A 16,418-nucleotide genomic window follows, 5' to 3' on the forward strand; every position below is an offset into this window, starting at 1 on the left:
TGGGTGGGGCTCTGCCAGGACAGGGGCGGGCGGGTGGGAAGAGGGGGTGCTACCACCGGGCAAGGGTGCCGGCATGGGTGAGGGTGGGGTGGGCAGAACGTTGGCACAGGCAGGACAAGGTGGGTGGGGCTCCAGATCATGGGGTGCCACCAGGAGGTCCTGTTCGGAATCACGCAGGACACTGGGGCCAGAACCAGGGCTTCTGTTGGGCTCTTCTGGGCCTGAGCAGCTCTCCCACCGCAGACACTGCTGTCCCTGTTCCTGCCTCACACCTGGGGACACCCTTCCCCTGCAACCTTCTTCGCAGCCTCCTGGGACCCCTTCCTTGGGGAACAAGAGAGTTTGGAACCGAATGGTCACAGACGCAGGGACTCTGAAGCAGCCGCCAGTCTCTCCCCGGTGCTTTGCTGGGGTCCAGGGCTCCCCCAGCTGAGATTCCTTTAGGGATGTGGGCAGTTTTCTGAGAGCCACCTACGTGCTCTTCCGTGAATGTTTGTGTCAGGTCGTGTGTAGGTTTCCAAAGGTGCGTAGGATAGAGTTCATGCCTCTGGAAGCTCCAAGGCGAGTGGGACAGTGAGTGAACACGTGTGTGTGTGTGTGTGTGTGTGTGCGCTCATTGATGGAAGAGGCACAGAGGGGTGCTGAGCCAAGGCGGAGAGAGCGCTCACTGCCTGGTGTCAGCAGGGCGCTCAGGCTGAGGTCCGCTGCTTTCTGTGCCATGAAGGGCCTTGACTCACAGCAACACTGGCCTCACCTGGGGGTGATCAGGAAGGTGGCATCACTGCCTCTTATTAAAGGGCAGATTTCAATTCAGCAAGTCTTAGGTAGGGAGGGGGCAGATCCTTGCTGAATTGAAATCTGCCCTTTAATAAGATCGCAGGTGATCCGAGTGCACGTTAAAGCCCAAGAAAGGCCGCCCTACCTTCCTTCCACCTCTCCTCCTGAGTCGACCAAGACGCCAAGTGTAAGTCACCAAGGGCTGCAGGGCGGGCAGCTGCCTGGGAGGGAGAGGCTGGCGGCTTCTGGGAGCCCCCAAACACACAGCTGTTTCAGAATTTTCCTCCTGAAGCTCCTGGCAGGGAGGGGGCAGGCTGGCTGAATCCCCCCTCCAGGCCACACCCCCAGCGTCCCCCACTTCTCCTTCTCTCGTGGGAGACAAGGTTGAAGCTTTTCAAAAGAAACCTTTGCTAGAAAGCTAGAGGAAAACAAAGCAAACACCAAAGCTCAGACAGGAGGGAAGTGCAGGGATATCAGATCCTAAATGCCATCCTGGGGGGCTGGCTGGGCTGCCCGGCCCTCTGGGTCTTCCCTCACCTCTGTGAGGAGTTCTCACCCCAAGAGAGGGCAGGTGTTTTGTTCTCTGCCCTGCCCTGGCCAGAGAGAACACAGGGCGGTTAATTGGTCATTGGGTGATCCTCCCGTAGGAGGTGAAACAGTTGGTGGGTGGGAGGAAAGGAGGCCGCCACTCTGCTGGGAAGGCTGTGCCCTTGAGGCCTGGGTCCTCGCCGTGCTGCCACATGCAGTCCTGTGACCCTCCAGAGTGAACTCAGCTCTCTTATCTGTGAAACTGCAAGAGGAATCGGTGATGAATGCCATCCTATCTACTTCACGAGGCTGCCGAAAGGCACCGGAGAGCAGGGAACTCGAAACGCTGTGTGAATTGGCGCAGCCGGCCCATCAGTAGGTGGAGATGGAGAAAAGAGAACCCAGTGCCTCAGACCCCAGAGCCGTCTCTTCAGGGGAAAGGGGGTCCTCCCCCGCAGTGAGTGCAGGAGGGAGGAGCTGACAGCTCTGACTCCAAGGCTGGGGGGCTAGGCTGATGAGGAAGAGAGGGAGCTGGGCGGGCAAGCTTTCAGTGAATTGCTCCTCCGACGGTACCCTGAGTCGCAGGCCTGGAGGAGTCCAGCCCAGAGAGGAGCCAGGGGCAGCCCAGGTACCCAACTGAGCCTTCTCCCAAACTGGCTCTCGGGAGGTCAACAGGACAGGAGAGACACCCCCTCCCCCTTACCAAGAAGCCAATTGTCAACAGCTATCCCACTAGAGGCACAATCCCACAGGCTCTGTAATGACCCTGCACTTTACAGTTTACAAAGCATTTTCTCACCCATCAGGAGATCCTCCCAACCATTCTGAGATGGGACTAGATTACTAGTCCATTTTACAGATGAGGAAACTGAGGCCCCAGGAGGCTGACTCTCCTGACATCCATCACTCAGCTTGTTGAGAGAGGCTCCTTATATTTGCTCATCCTTACATTCATCATCTGTCCACTTACCTTGTCAAGACTCTATGAGCCAGGCTTTAGACCCAAGGAGCTCAAGGGTCAGCGGTGGAAGAAAGAATTTCCCAGGTCACCTCTGCCCTAAGTTCAGACTAGGCAGAAGGAGAATTATATTATCATGCTAAACAACCACATTTTCAGCAATAAAATTAACATCGTAATGGAAACACTATATATTTATTTCCTTATTTATAGTCCTCTTTGTCCTAAACAGCATGCAAAGCATCTTGCAACAGAAGGCACGTCATAAAAATACTGATAAAATAAAGAGAATCAACATCGGAGAAGACAGAGACAGAGTGAGAAAACTAAGACCACAGAGAGAAAGAAAATAAATGTTTCAGATCACGAGGGGCCACATAATTATCATGGCTGAGCTTCAGAGTTGGCTCTGAGATTCCTGGCAGCTAAAGGAAAAAGGGAAATGTGATCTATTATGCAAATCTCATAGTCAGAAAGGAGGAGGCTTTCTAGAGCCTCAGGGAAAACAGAGCCTGTCCTGGGACTGGGTTCTGAAGAGGATTCCTCCCTTGAGACCCACAGGGGTAGTGGGTGATGTGATGGGCCCTACTGCAGTGAGTGAATTCCTGGGGGCTGTTTCTGCAGCGGTCTTTGCAAAAGCTAATGCTTAGCATCCGATGCAGCCCAATGACAGGGATTCTACAAGAGCCCAGGATGACACAGTTACAGACTGGGGCTCTGGCCCGGCCCAAGAGTGGACTTCTGAGTCCTGAGGTTGCAGCAGGGGCTGAATATGCCTCAGAAGCACCCCCATCCCCAGAATTTTGAAAAACCGTTTTATGGATGTATAATATGCCTTTAAAATGGACATCAGATGACTTCCTCCCTCCTGGAAGATTCTGTGAGGCTGGAGTGATGCCGGGTGGTGCATGAGGAGAAGGGTGGGAAGGGTGCACCGTGATGCAGGCAGGGGTTTGGGGGTCGGTGGGCCTTGAGTCTCTGTCCTCGCCTCACTCCAAGGCCACTCAGGTCCCCTGGGGCCCCTGGCTTCAGCGTCCAGGACACTTCCCGTGCCCCCTCCTGCCTGAGCAGAGCCCAGCTTGAATCTGTCCCTTTGACTTGGGGGAAGCACCGCCCTGCCCTGGCCTCACTTCAGGGGCCAAATATTTCAATTATGAGGACGCGGTCAAGCCTGCCCAGTCCAGCCTCGATGACGGCGGTGAGGAGAGGGTATCTCTGGGGGGAGCGGTGGGCGGCGTGCAGAGGGAGCCGCAGACGGGAGAGGGGATGGGAGCCTGAGTGGGATTTAGGGAGCAGACAGGCCTTCTCCGCTGGCTGAGAACAAAACCACCGGCTGGGAGGAAAATATGTGTGAGGCATTTTTGTAATTCCAAGAGGCTCGGTCCAGCTCCTGCCCAGATGGTCAATGAATCAAAGCCGGGAAGGGCTCTACCTGTCAGCAGGCTTTCTTCTGGCCCTGCTCACCAAGGCCCCACCTCTCCGACCCCAGCAGGCCAGCTGGAACCCTCCCAGTTCCCCAGAAGGACGGTTCTTCGAAGAAGAGTGTGTCACAGGCAAAGACCAGATGCGGGCAGCCCATGGGCAGAAGTCTTGGCATCCTCCTCTGCCTGCTCTGCTCCCCCGCCTTGGAGAGGGGCGTAGCCTGCATCGCCCGCTACAGTGGGTTGAATGGTGCCCCAAGAAGATATGTCCGTGTCCTAATCCCTGGAACCTGTGTGATGATGTCCGTATTTGGAAAAAAGAATCTTTGCAGATGTCATTAAGGATCTTGAGGTGAGATCATCTTGGATTTTTCAAGTGAGCCCTAAATGCAAGGACAAGTGTCCTTATAAGAGGCCCACAGAGGAAAGAAGAGGAGATGGTCACATGAAGGCAGAGGCAGAAATTGCAAGGATGCAGCCACACGCCAAGGAATGCCTGGGGCCACTAGAAGAGGGAGGGAGAATCCTCCGCTGGAGCCTTCCGAGGGAGTTCGGGCTTGCCAACCCCTTGATTTAGGACTTCCAGCCTCCAGATCTGTGAGAGAATAAATTGCTGTTTTAAGCCACCCAGTTTGTGGGAATGTGTTACAGCTGCCCTAGGACACTAACACATCCGTCTATCCCCTTGAAGGAGCCCTGCATTTTCATTTTGCAATCACATTGCTGGCCCTGCCCAACTTCACCTTCTCGGCTGGCCTCCCCAGTGCCCCCTGACCTCTGGCCATGCGGCTTGGTGGTCTGTTAAATGTCCCATCTTTTCACCATTCTACACCTTTGCTCTGGCTCTTGCCTTTTGTCTAGAATGCCCTTCCTCCTATGTTACATGGGAAATTCTTTGTGGTCCTTCAAGGCCCAGCTCAAATGTCACCTCTTCCATGAAGTCTTCCTTGACTCCTTCAGTTTGACTGTCCTAAGTCCATTTTAGCTCCAATTGTATTTTTGCACAGGGCTCTAGAATTTGCCAAGCTTTTCCTTTATATGATCATGTTTCACAAAGATAATGATACCTACTGTTTTTTGTGCACCTACTATGCACAGAGCATGTACTAGGTAATAGAAATAATAGCTTCCATGTACTGAAGGCCCATGCCAGGCACTTAACCATGTTACACTATGTAAAATGAGTGGAGCACAGACCGCCCGTGTCCACAGCCCTGGGAGCTAAGAAGTACAGAATCTTGGCCCTACCTTGGAGAGGCCCAAATGGAATCTGCATTTCAGTGTGATTCTCAGGGCATTCTGTTCATTCGAGTCTGAGAAGGGCTGACCTACAGCACCCAGCACAGGTACAGGGCTCTGACACCCTGGGTTTGAATCCTGGCTCAGTCCTCTGCAGCTGGGGGAGCTCAGGCAAGCTTCTTCCACTCTCTGGGCCTCATTTTCCCCCTCTGTCATGTGACTCTCCTACAGCCTTTGAGAGAAGTAGATGCCATAATGCCCGGCACATGGGGTAGGTGGCTTAGGTAGCATCTGAATATCCAAGTCCTAGCTGCCTCCCCCTACCCTGCCCACAAGGGCCATCTGTTCTTGATTCACTTTGAGAACTTTTGAAAGCCCCCCGCCATGCTGACCCTGCTAAGGGAAACCTCAGACCTCCTAGAGGCAGCAGAGGAGGTACTGGGGTGCAAGGGAGACTTTTCGTCTTCCCCACTCCCACCCCTGGCCTGGGCTGGGGACCCCAATACCCCCGACTCAGTCCAGCCTGCTGCATCCTCTAGTTACCGCCCCTCACCCCAGGACCCCCGGGAGGTCCTGCTTCCCAGCAGCAGTGAACCCCCAAGGGAAGCGCTGGAGGAGGGGGAGCCGGGCGTGAGGTCAGCCCCAACGTCAGCCCCTCTCACTTTCCCTGGAGGAGGCCGCTGTGCGGGTTCCAGCCCTGGGGGAGGTCTGTCCCCACTCCAGGGCCAGACCACAGGCAGCCACGCTGGGCTGCTGCCAGGCGGGGGGGAGTTGTTCTCAGCCCCCAAGCTCCTCCGTCTGGCCCTCAGGACCCCTCCCCAACCCCAGATCCAAGCAACCACCAAGGGCTCTTCCAAGCAGGTGAGGTCATTCTCTCCACCAGACCAGCCTGATGCAAAGAAGTCAGCCACCCGCGTGGCAGGATTCCCACACCCCAAGTCCCTGGTCCAAATCTTCTCTCCCAGCAGCAGCCCTGGGCCCCGCATTCCCTCCACTTCATTCCCTCCAAGGGGTCCTCAGGAGTTGGCCCCAAACACCTGTTGGGAGAACAGACCCCCCGACCACCCTCCAGAGTCCGCGTGGGTCCATGAGGACAGGCCCAGAGTGGGTGGGCCTTTGAACAAGCTCAGGGCACAGACAGGTGCCAGAACCCCTGGCTCCAGGCATCATTCTCTGCCTCCAGAACTCAGGCTGCATTGACTAGGTTTATTCTGTGCTCACAGCTTTTATCACAGCTTGGCCAAGACAAAGTCTTTCTTCCACTTTTTAGGGTTTCCCAGTCATACCAGTCAGGACGCCCAGAATGTTTTTGCCAAAGGCCTGGGGAGGTTCGTGGGCCTCTGGAGGGTGGGTGAGTACAGGATCCCCCAGGAGACCTTTGAGGAGGTTCAAATCTCAGAGTTAGTCAAAAGCAGTAGATCTCAGCTGGGGTGATTTCGTCCCAACTCACACTTCCCCCGGCCCCGGGACATTTGACAACATCTGGAGACATTGCTGGCTGTCACATAGAACTAGTGGATGTGCTCCTTACTGGCATCCAGTGGGTAGAGGCCAGGGGTGCTGCTAAACATCCTATAAACCACAGGACAGCCCCCCTTGCAAAGAATCATCGGCCCAAGTGTCTATGGTGTGGAGGCTAAGCCCAGGTCAAAACGAATCCATCAATCAACCCATCATCTCTCAGCATCTAATCTGCTCCCAGAAGATGCAGCCCCCCGAAACTGACTGGATCCGCAGCTTCAGGCCTTGTGTGTGAGCACATGCATGTACACACACGTGCACACACACAGGAAGTAATCCGAGAGGTCAACAACAACGCAAGTTCACACACAGACGTGGTGGGCAGCCTTGGAAAGCTCAGAGGATGGGGAGGCAGGAAGCCTACATCCTGGTTCTGGTTCTGGGCAGGCGTCTCCGTTACTGTGTGCTCTGGACCTGCCACTTTACCTCTCTGAGCCTCAGTTTTTGCATCATAGAGATTGGTTTAGGAGAGCACAGGCTTGCAGCCAGACTGCCCTGGGATTGGACCCTGGCTCTGGCCCTCACCAGCTATGGGAACCTGGGCTCCTTACTTCCCTCTCTGAGTCCCCATTTCCTTGTATGTAAAATGGGGACCCCATGTCCTACCTCACAGGGCTGCTGGGAAGATGAAAGGAGATAGTACACAGAAGCTGCCCAGCCCAGTGCCACCACCTGGTAGGCACTGCATGATGGCGCTCTTCCCTGACACTTCCGAGGTTCACACCAACACAGAGTCTCCACCAGGGTTGGCACACTATGACCCACCAGCTTAGGGTTGCAGATAAATCCAGGATGCTACCATTCAAATTTAACTGGATGTCCGGTATTTTTATTTGCTAAATCTGGTCCGCTGTCTGCTTTTGTAAATAAAGCTTTATTGGGACACAGCCTCGCCTGTTCATTGACACATTGTCTCGGTCTGCTTTTTGTGCTACAATAGAGTCAGTATCCAACAGAGACCTTAATGGTCTGCAAAGCCTAAAATAGTATCTGACCCTTTACAGAAAAAGTTTGCTGAGCCCTGGGCTAAGTTGGGAAATGATTGCCTCAGGGCGGTGGGGTGTGTGTGTCTGGAGCCCAAGGAGGAACTGCCCCGCTTTCTGGGCAGTGGGTGGAAAAGGTATGTGCAGAGGATGGTGGGCCCTTCTGATTACCTTGCTGGCTGCAGCCTGCAAGACATCAGAAAGAGCCTTGGCCTCAGGGGACAGGGGCCTGGCTTCTAGACCTGGCCCTCCGCTGACTTTTGATTGACCTTGGCAAAGTCCTTTCCCCTCTCTGGGCCCAGTTCTTACTTCCTTCATTTGTTCAACAGATGTTCATTAAACGCATGCAGTGTGGCAGATGCCGCCGGACACGTGTCCCTGCTCTCACGCGGCTTCAATTCAAGCTGAGGTGAGAGAAAATGAACAAGCCCACATGTCCCCAAGCTGGTGTCAGCAGGTGAGGAAATTACGAGGATGCTGTGGCAGAGCTGGGTGGTGGGAGGTGATGTTTGAGTGGAGACCGTGATGGAGGCGGAGCCTCGGTTGCCTCGCCTGCTACCTCCTCGGGGCTGCCCCGGCTGCATAGGGCAGGAATGGGTCAACTCTGGCCAAGAGGCAACATTTTTTTAAAACCCCTTTGTGTAAGACCCCTAAGAGAGGGGCCTTTCATCTCACCTTCTGATTCGGAGAGGAGAGGCCTCTGGCCAGTAGGGCTGCCGCCAGGGGGGATGGCGGGGGTTGGGAGGGGGGTTGGGTAGTGGAGGAAGGCCCGAATTCTGACCAAGGCCAGCAGCTACCTCCCTTCCTGTTTTCCTGCGCCCATTCCCAGGAGTGTCCTGTCCCAAGCCCACAGCTGGCCAAACTGGCCTGATCCCAGTGGCCAGGCCAGGGGACCAGGAGGGCTGTGCTACAGGGGCTTCCTGCAGGGCACAGCTCAGACCCTCGGGCCAACCAGCAGCCCTGGGCAAAGTGGGCCAGAGGCTCCTCCCAGCCTTGGCTTGTCCTCCTCTAAGGGCCTGACCCGGATGTCCTGGGAGGTAAGGAACCCGGCCCAGCCCTGTCTGGATGGGAGCGGTGGTTGATAGGAACTGTGACAGCCGTCAAACCTGGCATATAGCCCCACCCGTGCTCCCTGTGCTCCAGGAACCCCCTGCAACATTGTTTTATCCCCTCTTCCACAGAGGAGCCTCTCAGTTCTGAATTCTTTCCTCTGGACTGTTTTTTCTGCCGGATTAATCTGATGAACAGATTACCAATGATTATGGCTTGATGCTGTGCCAGGGGTGCTGGTGGCCCAATGGAGACACCACTAGGTCACACATTTACATTTTAATTGGGGTCTTCGGAGCCCTAAGGCAAATGAATGACTAATGGTGGAATTTTAGACACATGGCAAGTCAGTGGGGGGATAAGACCCTTGGATTATAGTGTATATAAAAAAATAGTTCCTTACAGGTGAGCAGGGCTATAAAATTTACTAATGTAAAACTCATCTCATAGGCATTCATTTATTTAATTTCCTAATAACCCGATTGGAGAGGCAGGTCTCATTTGAGGCTTTCATTCACATATTATTTAGTGCCTGGCTCTGTGCCAGCTACTAGAGCCGGGGGTGTGGGTGCGTGAAAACACAAGAGCCGTTTTACAGGGAGGCCATGTGGTCACTGTAATACAGAAGACAACTGACTCAAAGGAGGCAGTGAGGAGGAAATGGAGGCTCAGGGATGCGGTGCGCATCCCAGCAAGGGATCAGCATGGCCCACTGGGGATGGGGGGATCCACTGCTCTCCACCCTCAGGGGAAGCTCACTGGTGTTCAGAGAATGAAAGGACTTTGCATCAAAAAAGTTTGGGAAACTCTGGGTTAAACAAAATCAAAAAGATGTCTTCGTTGTGGGACTTCTCAGAGCCTTTAGGACAGTCAGGTGGGAGGGGCGAGTGCAGCATGTCCATAGATCTTTCATAACTATATTCTGTGGACACGGTCTGGGAAATGCTGATCTGCCCACTTCCTTTAATGTCCTGTTAGGCATCTTTCCCAGAGGCCGCTGCCTGCCTGCCCCACACGAATTCTGTCTGCAGACCTTTTGTCTTCCACTTCCCTAGACTTCTGGCACGACCTGGGCTTCCTGAACAAAAAGGGAGACGGAGGGGAGTCAACAAGGCACAGGTCTTTCTGCCTCAAATCTCAGCTTCATCTCACACCTGCTAAGCCAGGGACCGGAGCTAGACTCCAGGGCAGGGCACATGGCACCCTTGTGAGGGGTCCTTGCAGAGATGCCCCCAGCCACACTAGGCATGGCCCCGGGGGCCCTAGTCAAGGTTGGGGCCTGAGTAATCTTTCTAAAACACAAATCAGCCGATGCAGCTTCTGCTTAAAACCCTCAGTGGCTCCCCAGTACCCTCGGGAGCAAGTCCAAAGTCTTACCTTGTGCTCTGCCCACCCCTGAGCCTCATTCCCCATCACTTCCTGCTTTATTCTCCAGCAAAACCAAACTGCTTGTGGTCCCCAGGACATGCCATGCTTATTCCTGCTTCCCTGCCTCTGTACATCCAGTCTCCGTGTCTAGCGCATCCTTCGCATTCTTTTTCCTCTGTATCATTTCATCCTCCTGAGAAGCCTCCTAATTGGGCCTCTTCTCCTGTGAGAATTCTCCCCGCACCCCCAAGCTGGTGTCTCCCCCATATTCTTTTTTTTTTTTTTATGAATATATGTGTTCTTTATTAGGATGCTCACAAGAACGACACATTAGCACTGTCCTTCTGCTGTGACAGAGAATGCATACATCTGACCCACATCATGGCAGGACATAGGCAGGGGTCAGGGCTCTCAGAGCTGGTACCAAGTGTCTACTGAAGAAACCTCCATTCACCAAAGCAAGGATGTTCCCTTGAATTCCATCATCTCTGCTGTAGCTCCCAGTTCTCCATGACTGGCCCAGAATCCTCCATTCCAGAACCTCTTGCCACACCTTCAAGACCTAGGTCAACTGTCCCATGTCTCACTCACCAAGGCGCCTCTGGAATTTTGCAGCATATCTCTTTGGTATGTTGCTGCCCTGCCACCCTCAGAGGCATAGGTGGGAGTTGGGGGGGAAATATATTACCAAAAGCAAACAGCAGGGGTACATCAGAAACTGACTCTTGGGACATACACCCAACAACTTCACAGAATACGTGCTTCCTCCCCAAATGATACATAATGCCCTAGAGAGCAAAGGAAACCCCTTGATTATTCAAACACGATCCTGTATGCTGGGCACAAGGGATACAAAGTGGACAGTGTTTACTTCCATCATGCCCTGCACAGTAGGAAGTTGGCACCTGAAAGCTGGAACCAAATCTCTACCTTGGCTCTTCCCTGCCTTTGAATGGTGTCAACCACCCTGCTTCCACCTGTTCTGGGCATGCATTTTCCAAAAGGGAGGATAAGATGGCAGAGAGAGAGTGGAAGTGGAGATTACAGGAGAGGCTGGGGAGGAGATGACAACCTAAAAACAAGACAAAAACAATACAAAAATACAAAAACCAAATTGAGCACTACAATATTTTATAACAATAGAAGGTAGCTGGAAATACTATATGCTAACAGACAAACGATACATAACCCCTGGGGTAGGAGTCAGCAGCAGGGAGTGTGGCAGAGGCCACCTGTTTAGACTAAGAGCCTTTCAATGGACTGTTGGATGGATTGGATCTGCTGCTTCAGTTGTGAGCCGTCTTTGATGGTGACAGAACAGGCGATGACAGGCCTGGAGACCCCACGGGCTCGCCCCAGGGCCTGCTTGGAGCACACAAACACGTAGGGCACATTCTTGTCCTCACACAGCAGTGGGAGGTGCAGGATGATCTCCAGGGGCTCGGCGTCTGCAGCCATCACAATGAACTCAGAGATGCCTCTGTTGAGGGTTTTGGTGGCCTCGTTGGCTCCTTTTCGAAGCTGCTTGTAGTTACATGACTGCTGAACGAGGTCCAATAGTTTCTTGGTGAGGTGGGCATCTGCAAGAGGGTAGGCCTTCGGATTTACATCAGCCTCAGTCACTGAGTCTGCCTCGGCGGTCTCCTGCCTGATGCCGCAAGGACCTCCCCCATATTCTAAGAAGTGATCTTATATGTGTCTATCTCCCCAGCTAGACCACCCCCTGTTCTATCCCTCTGAGTCCTCAGAGCTGTACAGAGGACCATTCCACAGCCGGCACTCACAAATGTGTACCAATTCCTATGTATCAGGGGACACATGGGGTCCCCAGTGGGGAGTGCAGGACCACAGACTGGCTGTGTGGCTTTGGGCAAGTTCCTGGACCTCTCTGTGCCTCTGTCCTCTTCTGTAGGTTGTGGTCACTCTGAGTTAATAGACGTATAACATAGAACAATGTCTGGCCTGTGCTAAGAAATATGCCTGTTATGCTATGCTGACAATGGTGGCATCAATACCAGGGTCCCTGTGCTAGCTCTGTCACTGACTGGCTGGCCGTGGGCAAGAGCCTTTTCCTGGCTGAGACTCAGTGTCCCCAACCTCAAAACAAGGCCATAGGATGGTTGATCCCTGTAGTGGGTTGAATAGTGGTCCCCCAAAAAGGTACATCCACATCCCAGAACATGTCACTGTGACCTCATCTGGAAAAGATTTCTTGCAGATGTAATAAGTCAAGGATCTCTAAATGAGATTATTCTGGATTATCCAGGTAGGTCCTAAATCCAATGACAAGTGTCCTTATAAGAGAAAGGCAGAGAGGGAATTCCCTGGTGACCTAGTGGTTAGGATTCTGGGCTTTCACTGCTGTGGCCTGGGTTCAGTCCCTGGTTGGGGAACTGAGATCCTGCAAGCAGCACGGCATGGCCGAAGGAAAAAAAAAAAGAGAGAGCGAGAAAGGCAAAGGGAGATTTGAGACACACAGGGAAGAAGGTCATGTGAAGACAGAGACAGAGACTGGAGTGAGGCAGCCACAAGCTAAGGAAAGCCTAGAGCCATCTTCTAGAAGCCACCTGGAAGAGGCAAGAAAGGATTCTCCCCCAGAGCCTTCAGAGGGAGCATGGCGCTGCCCACACCTTGATTGCAGACTTCTGGCCTCCAGAACTGTGGGAGAATAAATGGCTACTGTTTTAGGTCACCCAGTTTGCGGTCATTTGTTACGGGCAGCCACAGGAAACGAACACAATTCCTAAAAGGTTCACCTAGCTCCTGTGAGAACTGACCCAGAGATTCTCATTATTATCAGATATGTTCTCCATGGGTAGCCCCAGGGCCCCTGAAGCCTGAGAAGGAGAAACCCTATTCCTTCTCTGAGATATTGATCTTGGGACACTTAACACTTCCTCCCCCATCATCCCTTAATAACCCATCAATACCCGTGGTGGTTAGAGCTGGAAGAGTCTTTTGAGATCCTTCCTCATGCCTCTGCACCTTAGTATAGGCTATTCCCTCAGGCGGAAATGCTATTCCCTGCTGCTTCCATCTGCCACTTGACTACTCAGTCTCCCAGTGGGCTCAGACATCCCCTTCTCAATGAAACCATCTTCAAACGCTCACCCACCAGCTGCCTGGCAGAGTAAACCCTTAGCCCCTTGTCCTGATGTAGCAGGGGCCATGTCTTTATTCATTTCTCTATCATCAGCATCTAACTCAATCCCCAGCCCTGAGCAATCACTCAAGCCACTTGTGCTGATGCGAAGGCAGGCTCCCATCAAACACCCGCAGCATCCAGGTTAGGAGACCAAGCCTGGGTTTGCTCAGGGCCACTCAGAGGATGGCCTGGGAGGCCCTTGACAGTGGAGCTGAGAACTCTGGCTTCAGCCACTTCCAAGTGACTGTACCTCTCTGAGTCTCGGTTTCTTAATCAGTTAAAAAAAAAAAAAAGGAAAAAGAATGTACAGCAAACCTCAAAGGGATGAGAAAGTGCTTGTGCAGCATTTCAGAGTTACAGCTGTTGTCTTGGGGCTGTGGCCGCTGCCGTCAGGCTGGGACCAGACCTGTGTGTCTCTGTCATCCAAACACAGCGGGGCCTGCCTGGGTGTGCTCATGTCCTCGGCCTGTAACCCTTTCTGGGGTAATGAGTTCCATACGTTTATCTTTGCTGGGTACTGTGAATTCCTGTTTATCCAGAGACCCACAGAAATAAACACAATACTCAAATGACCAGAATTTTCCATCTCAGCATGTTCAAGGACAACCCCAGTCACAGCCATCCCCTGGGCCTTGCGAGACCCTGAGTGCGCATCACATACACGTCCCCCCAAACCCCGTCCCTGGCATGTTTGGTTGCATTTCACCATTTGGTGGGGCCAGTTATAGAACTGCAGACCACAGGAGCTAGAAGGGCCTCAAAGAAACCCCTGTGGGTTTCAAACCGGGCCCCGAGGAGCCCTGGGGGGCGGGGAGGTGACCCAGGGCTATTTGGGGGAGTGGGGAACGAGGCACGCTGAGAAGGCAGAGCTCAGGGTTTTACATATTGGGCTATCACATGAGATTTTCCTTTAAGGAGGGGGGTTTCTTTTGCTAAAAACAAAATAAAAACACCCGTAAAATGTCAGAAACCACCAACAAGGTTCAAATCTTCCTCACTTGACAAAGGAAACCTCTGGAGCCCTGAGCACCTTAGCAGAGGTGGCCGGTTGTGCACTGGTTGCTGGATCCTGAGGTCTGGCCTGAGCCCATAAGGGGCAGTGGGCTTCCTACCATCCTGTGCCTAGATTCCTGCCAAATCAGAACACCCTCTGCCCTGCCCACCCCCCGGGTGGAAGTTGACTGGGCTTCCCTCGTGTATCCCAGACTGATCTCCTTCCAGCTTTGAAGAAGAGGACCTGCTCGGGGACCAGGGGTTTGGTAAACACGACTGTGGTCACTTTCCCCATCCAGGTCATCTCCTCCTGCAGGGAGGGTCCTGCCCACACGGCCCCCCGCCCCTCCTCCTTCCCGTGGAGCCAGCAGTCTGGACATCTGCTGGCATGTGGGTCAGAGATTTGTGCTCGGGAAGAGCCGGGAAGGGGGGGGTCGCGGCCGGGCAGCAGGTGGTTTCCCGAGGAGGGGTTCAGGCGTGTGCGAGTAGCGCAGGGCGGTCACAGGCAGCCCCACTGACCAGGGTCGGCTTAGTGATGTGCTGAGCTGAATTCTCAGAGCCTCACTCCCTCGGTGTGTGTGTGTGTGTGTGGGTGTGGGTGTGGGTGTGTGTGTGGAGTCCCTACCATGTGGGGTCCCAGAGGTGAGCAAGACCCAGTGACCCTCCAGGAGCCTGCGGTCCAGCGGGAAGACAGACGTGGAGGCACTCAGATGCTGTGCTATTTAGGGGGGCGCTGGGAGCTGGAATATAACAAAAAAGCGGGGGTGTGAATGAGATGGGGGGGTGGGGTAGGGAGGGACTCCAGGGAGAGTGACATTGAATCTGGGAGGAATTGGAGTAAGCCAGGCAGAGGAGCAGGAAGAATGGTGTAAGAAGACAGAATGACTGAGACAGATGACGACATTAGGTGAGATGATGCATGTATGACGCTTAACAATCATGCAGGCCACGGGCGCTCAAAAAATGACAGTGATTCTTGTAATTCCTTGTCTAGAATGACGGAGTCATGGGCTCTCAGGGGATCTAAAAGGTCATCTAAGCCAATGTTTCTCAACAAGGAAGGGGGGAAATGGGTGTGATTTTGCCCCAGGGGACACTTGGCAATGTCTGGAGACATCTTTGATTGTCACAAAGATTGGGTGGGGAGGGCTGTGCTGCATTAGAGATAAAGGCCAGAGATGTTGCTGAAAATCATACAGGTGCTAAGGGTGGGCCTCAACTCAGAGTGTCAACCACACCAAGGTTGAGAAGCCCCTCTCTAGGCTCACTTCCCTCAGGCTTCCCTCCCTCTCTGAGCCACCTCCACCAACTGACTGTCAGGTCTGCACTTGAGCACACCCCAGGGACAGGGAGGTCATTACTGTCAGGCAGCCTGTTCTGTCCATAAGTTCAGCATATTCACAATGTTCCTTTTCACCATGATTTGAAATCCCTTCTGCACGTTCCTATAACCTGCAAGCATTTGTCCTAGTTCTGACCCTGGAACTAGCCTAAATTGAGCATCTGCTTCAGATGCCTTCTAATGTTTGTGACACTTCAAATGTTTGTGAACCTTCAAATGTTTGTGAATCTTCCAATGTCTGTGAATCTTCAAATGTTTATGAACCTTCAAATGTTTGTGAATTTTCAAATGTCTGTGAATCTTCAAATTCTTGTGAATCTTCCCTGTTCCAGGCCCCTGCATGTGATCAGGAAGCTTGACCTGGGACGTGGGGTGGTCCCCTGCCTGTATGAAAAGCCTAAGGATCTCAGCACCCCTACTTGGGAGCCAGCAGGGCCGGGCCCGAGGAGCCTTGTGTCCCCGGGTTCTCCTGCTGCCACTTGACGCCCTTGGTCATGCAGCTTCTCGGAGCCTCAGTGTTGTCTCCTGTCAAATGGGTAGGAAGACAGCCTGGCTTTTTTGCTTGGTGCCATGATGCTCAAAGGAGGTAACAGATAGGAAGATGCGTTAGAAAGGTGAAGACACTGTACAGAACAGTGTAAGAGGTTAACCTTATGGGCCAGGTTTTTTATTTTTTTTTTAATATTTATTTATTTATTTGGCTGCGCCAGGTCTTAGTTGTGGCATGAGGGATCTTCATTGCTGTGTGCGAGATCTTCGTTGTGGCATGCGGGATCTAGTTCCCTGACCAGGGATTGAACTTGGGCCCCCTGCATTGGGAACGCGGAGTCTTAACCACTGGACCACCAGGGAAGTCCCTGGGCCAGGTATTTTCATGTATATGACTGTCTTCCTATTCGCTGATAGCAGAGGCAGAGCGGCAGTGGTGATCCCACTTTACAGAGGAGCAAACTGAGGGGGCAGAGACCACAATTAAGACATGGCAGGAACCTAAGTGTCCATCAACGGATGAATGGATAAAGAAAATGTAGTATACCCATACAATGGAATACTATGAATACTTAGCCATAAAAAACCCCCCAAAATTTGCCAT

At 53.0% G+C, this 16,418-nt stretch overlaps 1 protein-coding gene across 1 annotated transcript; it reads right to left on the reverse strand.

Annotated features, from left to right (window-relative positions):
* Positions 1-10,944: 10,944 nt before the first annotated feature.
* LOC132348081 (NHP2-like protein 1) lies at positions 10,945-15,821 on the reverse strand. Its single transcript, XM_059895238.1, has 3 exons — positions 15,745-15,821; positions 14,609-14,655; positions 10,945-11,521 (listed from the first exon to the last, which is right to left on the reverse strand). Exons 1-3 carry the CDS (start codon positions 15,819-15,821, stop codon positions 11,082-11,084), a joined length of 564 nt encoding a protein of 187 aa, XP_059751221.1. The 3' UTR covers positions 10,945-11,081.
* Between the last annotated feature and the right edge of the window lie 597 nt (positions 15,822-16,418).

The sequence above is a fragment of the Balaenoptera ricei genome, chromosome 14 (assembly GCF_028023285.1).
Source record: "Balaenoptera ricei isolate mBalRic1 chromosome 14, mBalRic1.hap2, whole genome shotgun sequence".
NCBI lineage: Eukaryota > Metazoa > Chordata > Mammalia > Artiodactyla > Balaenopteridae > Balaenoptera > Balaenoptera ricei.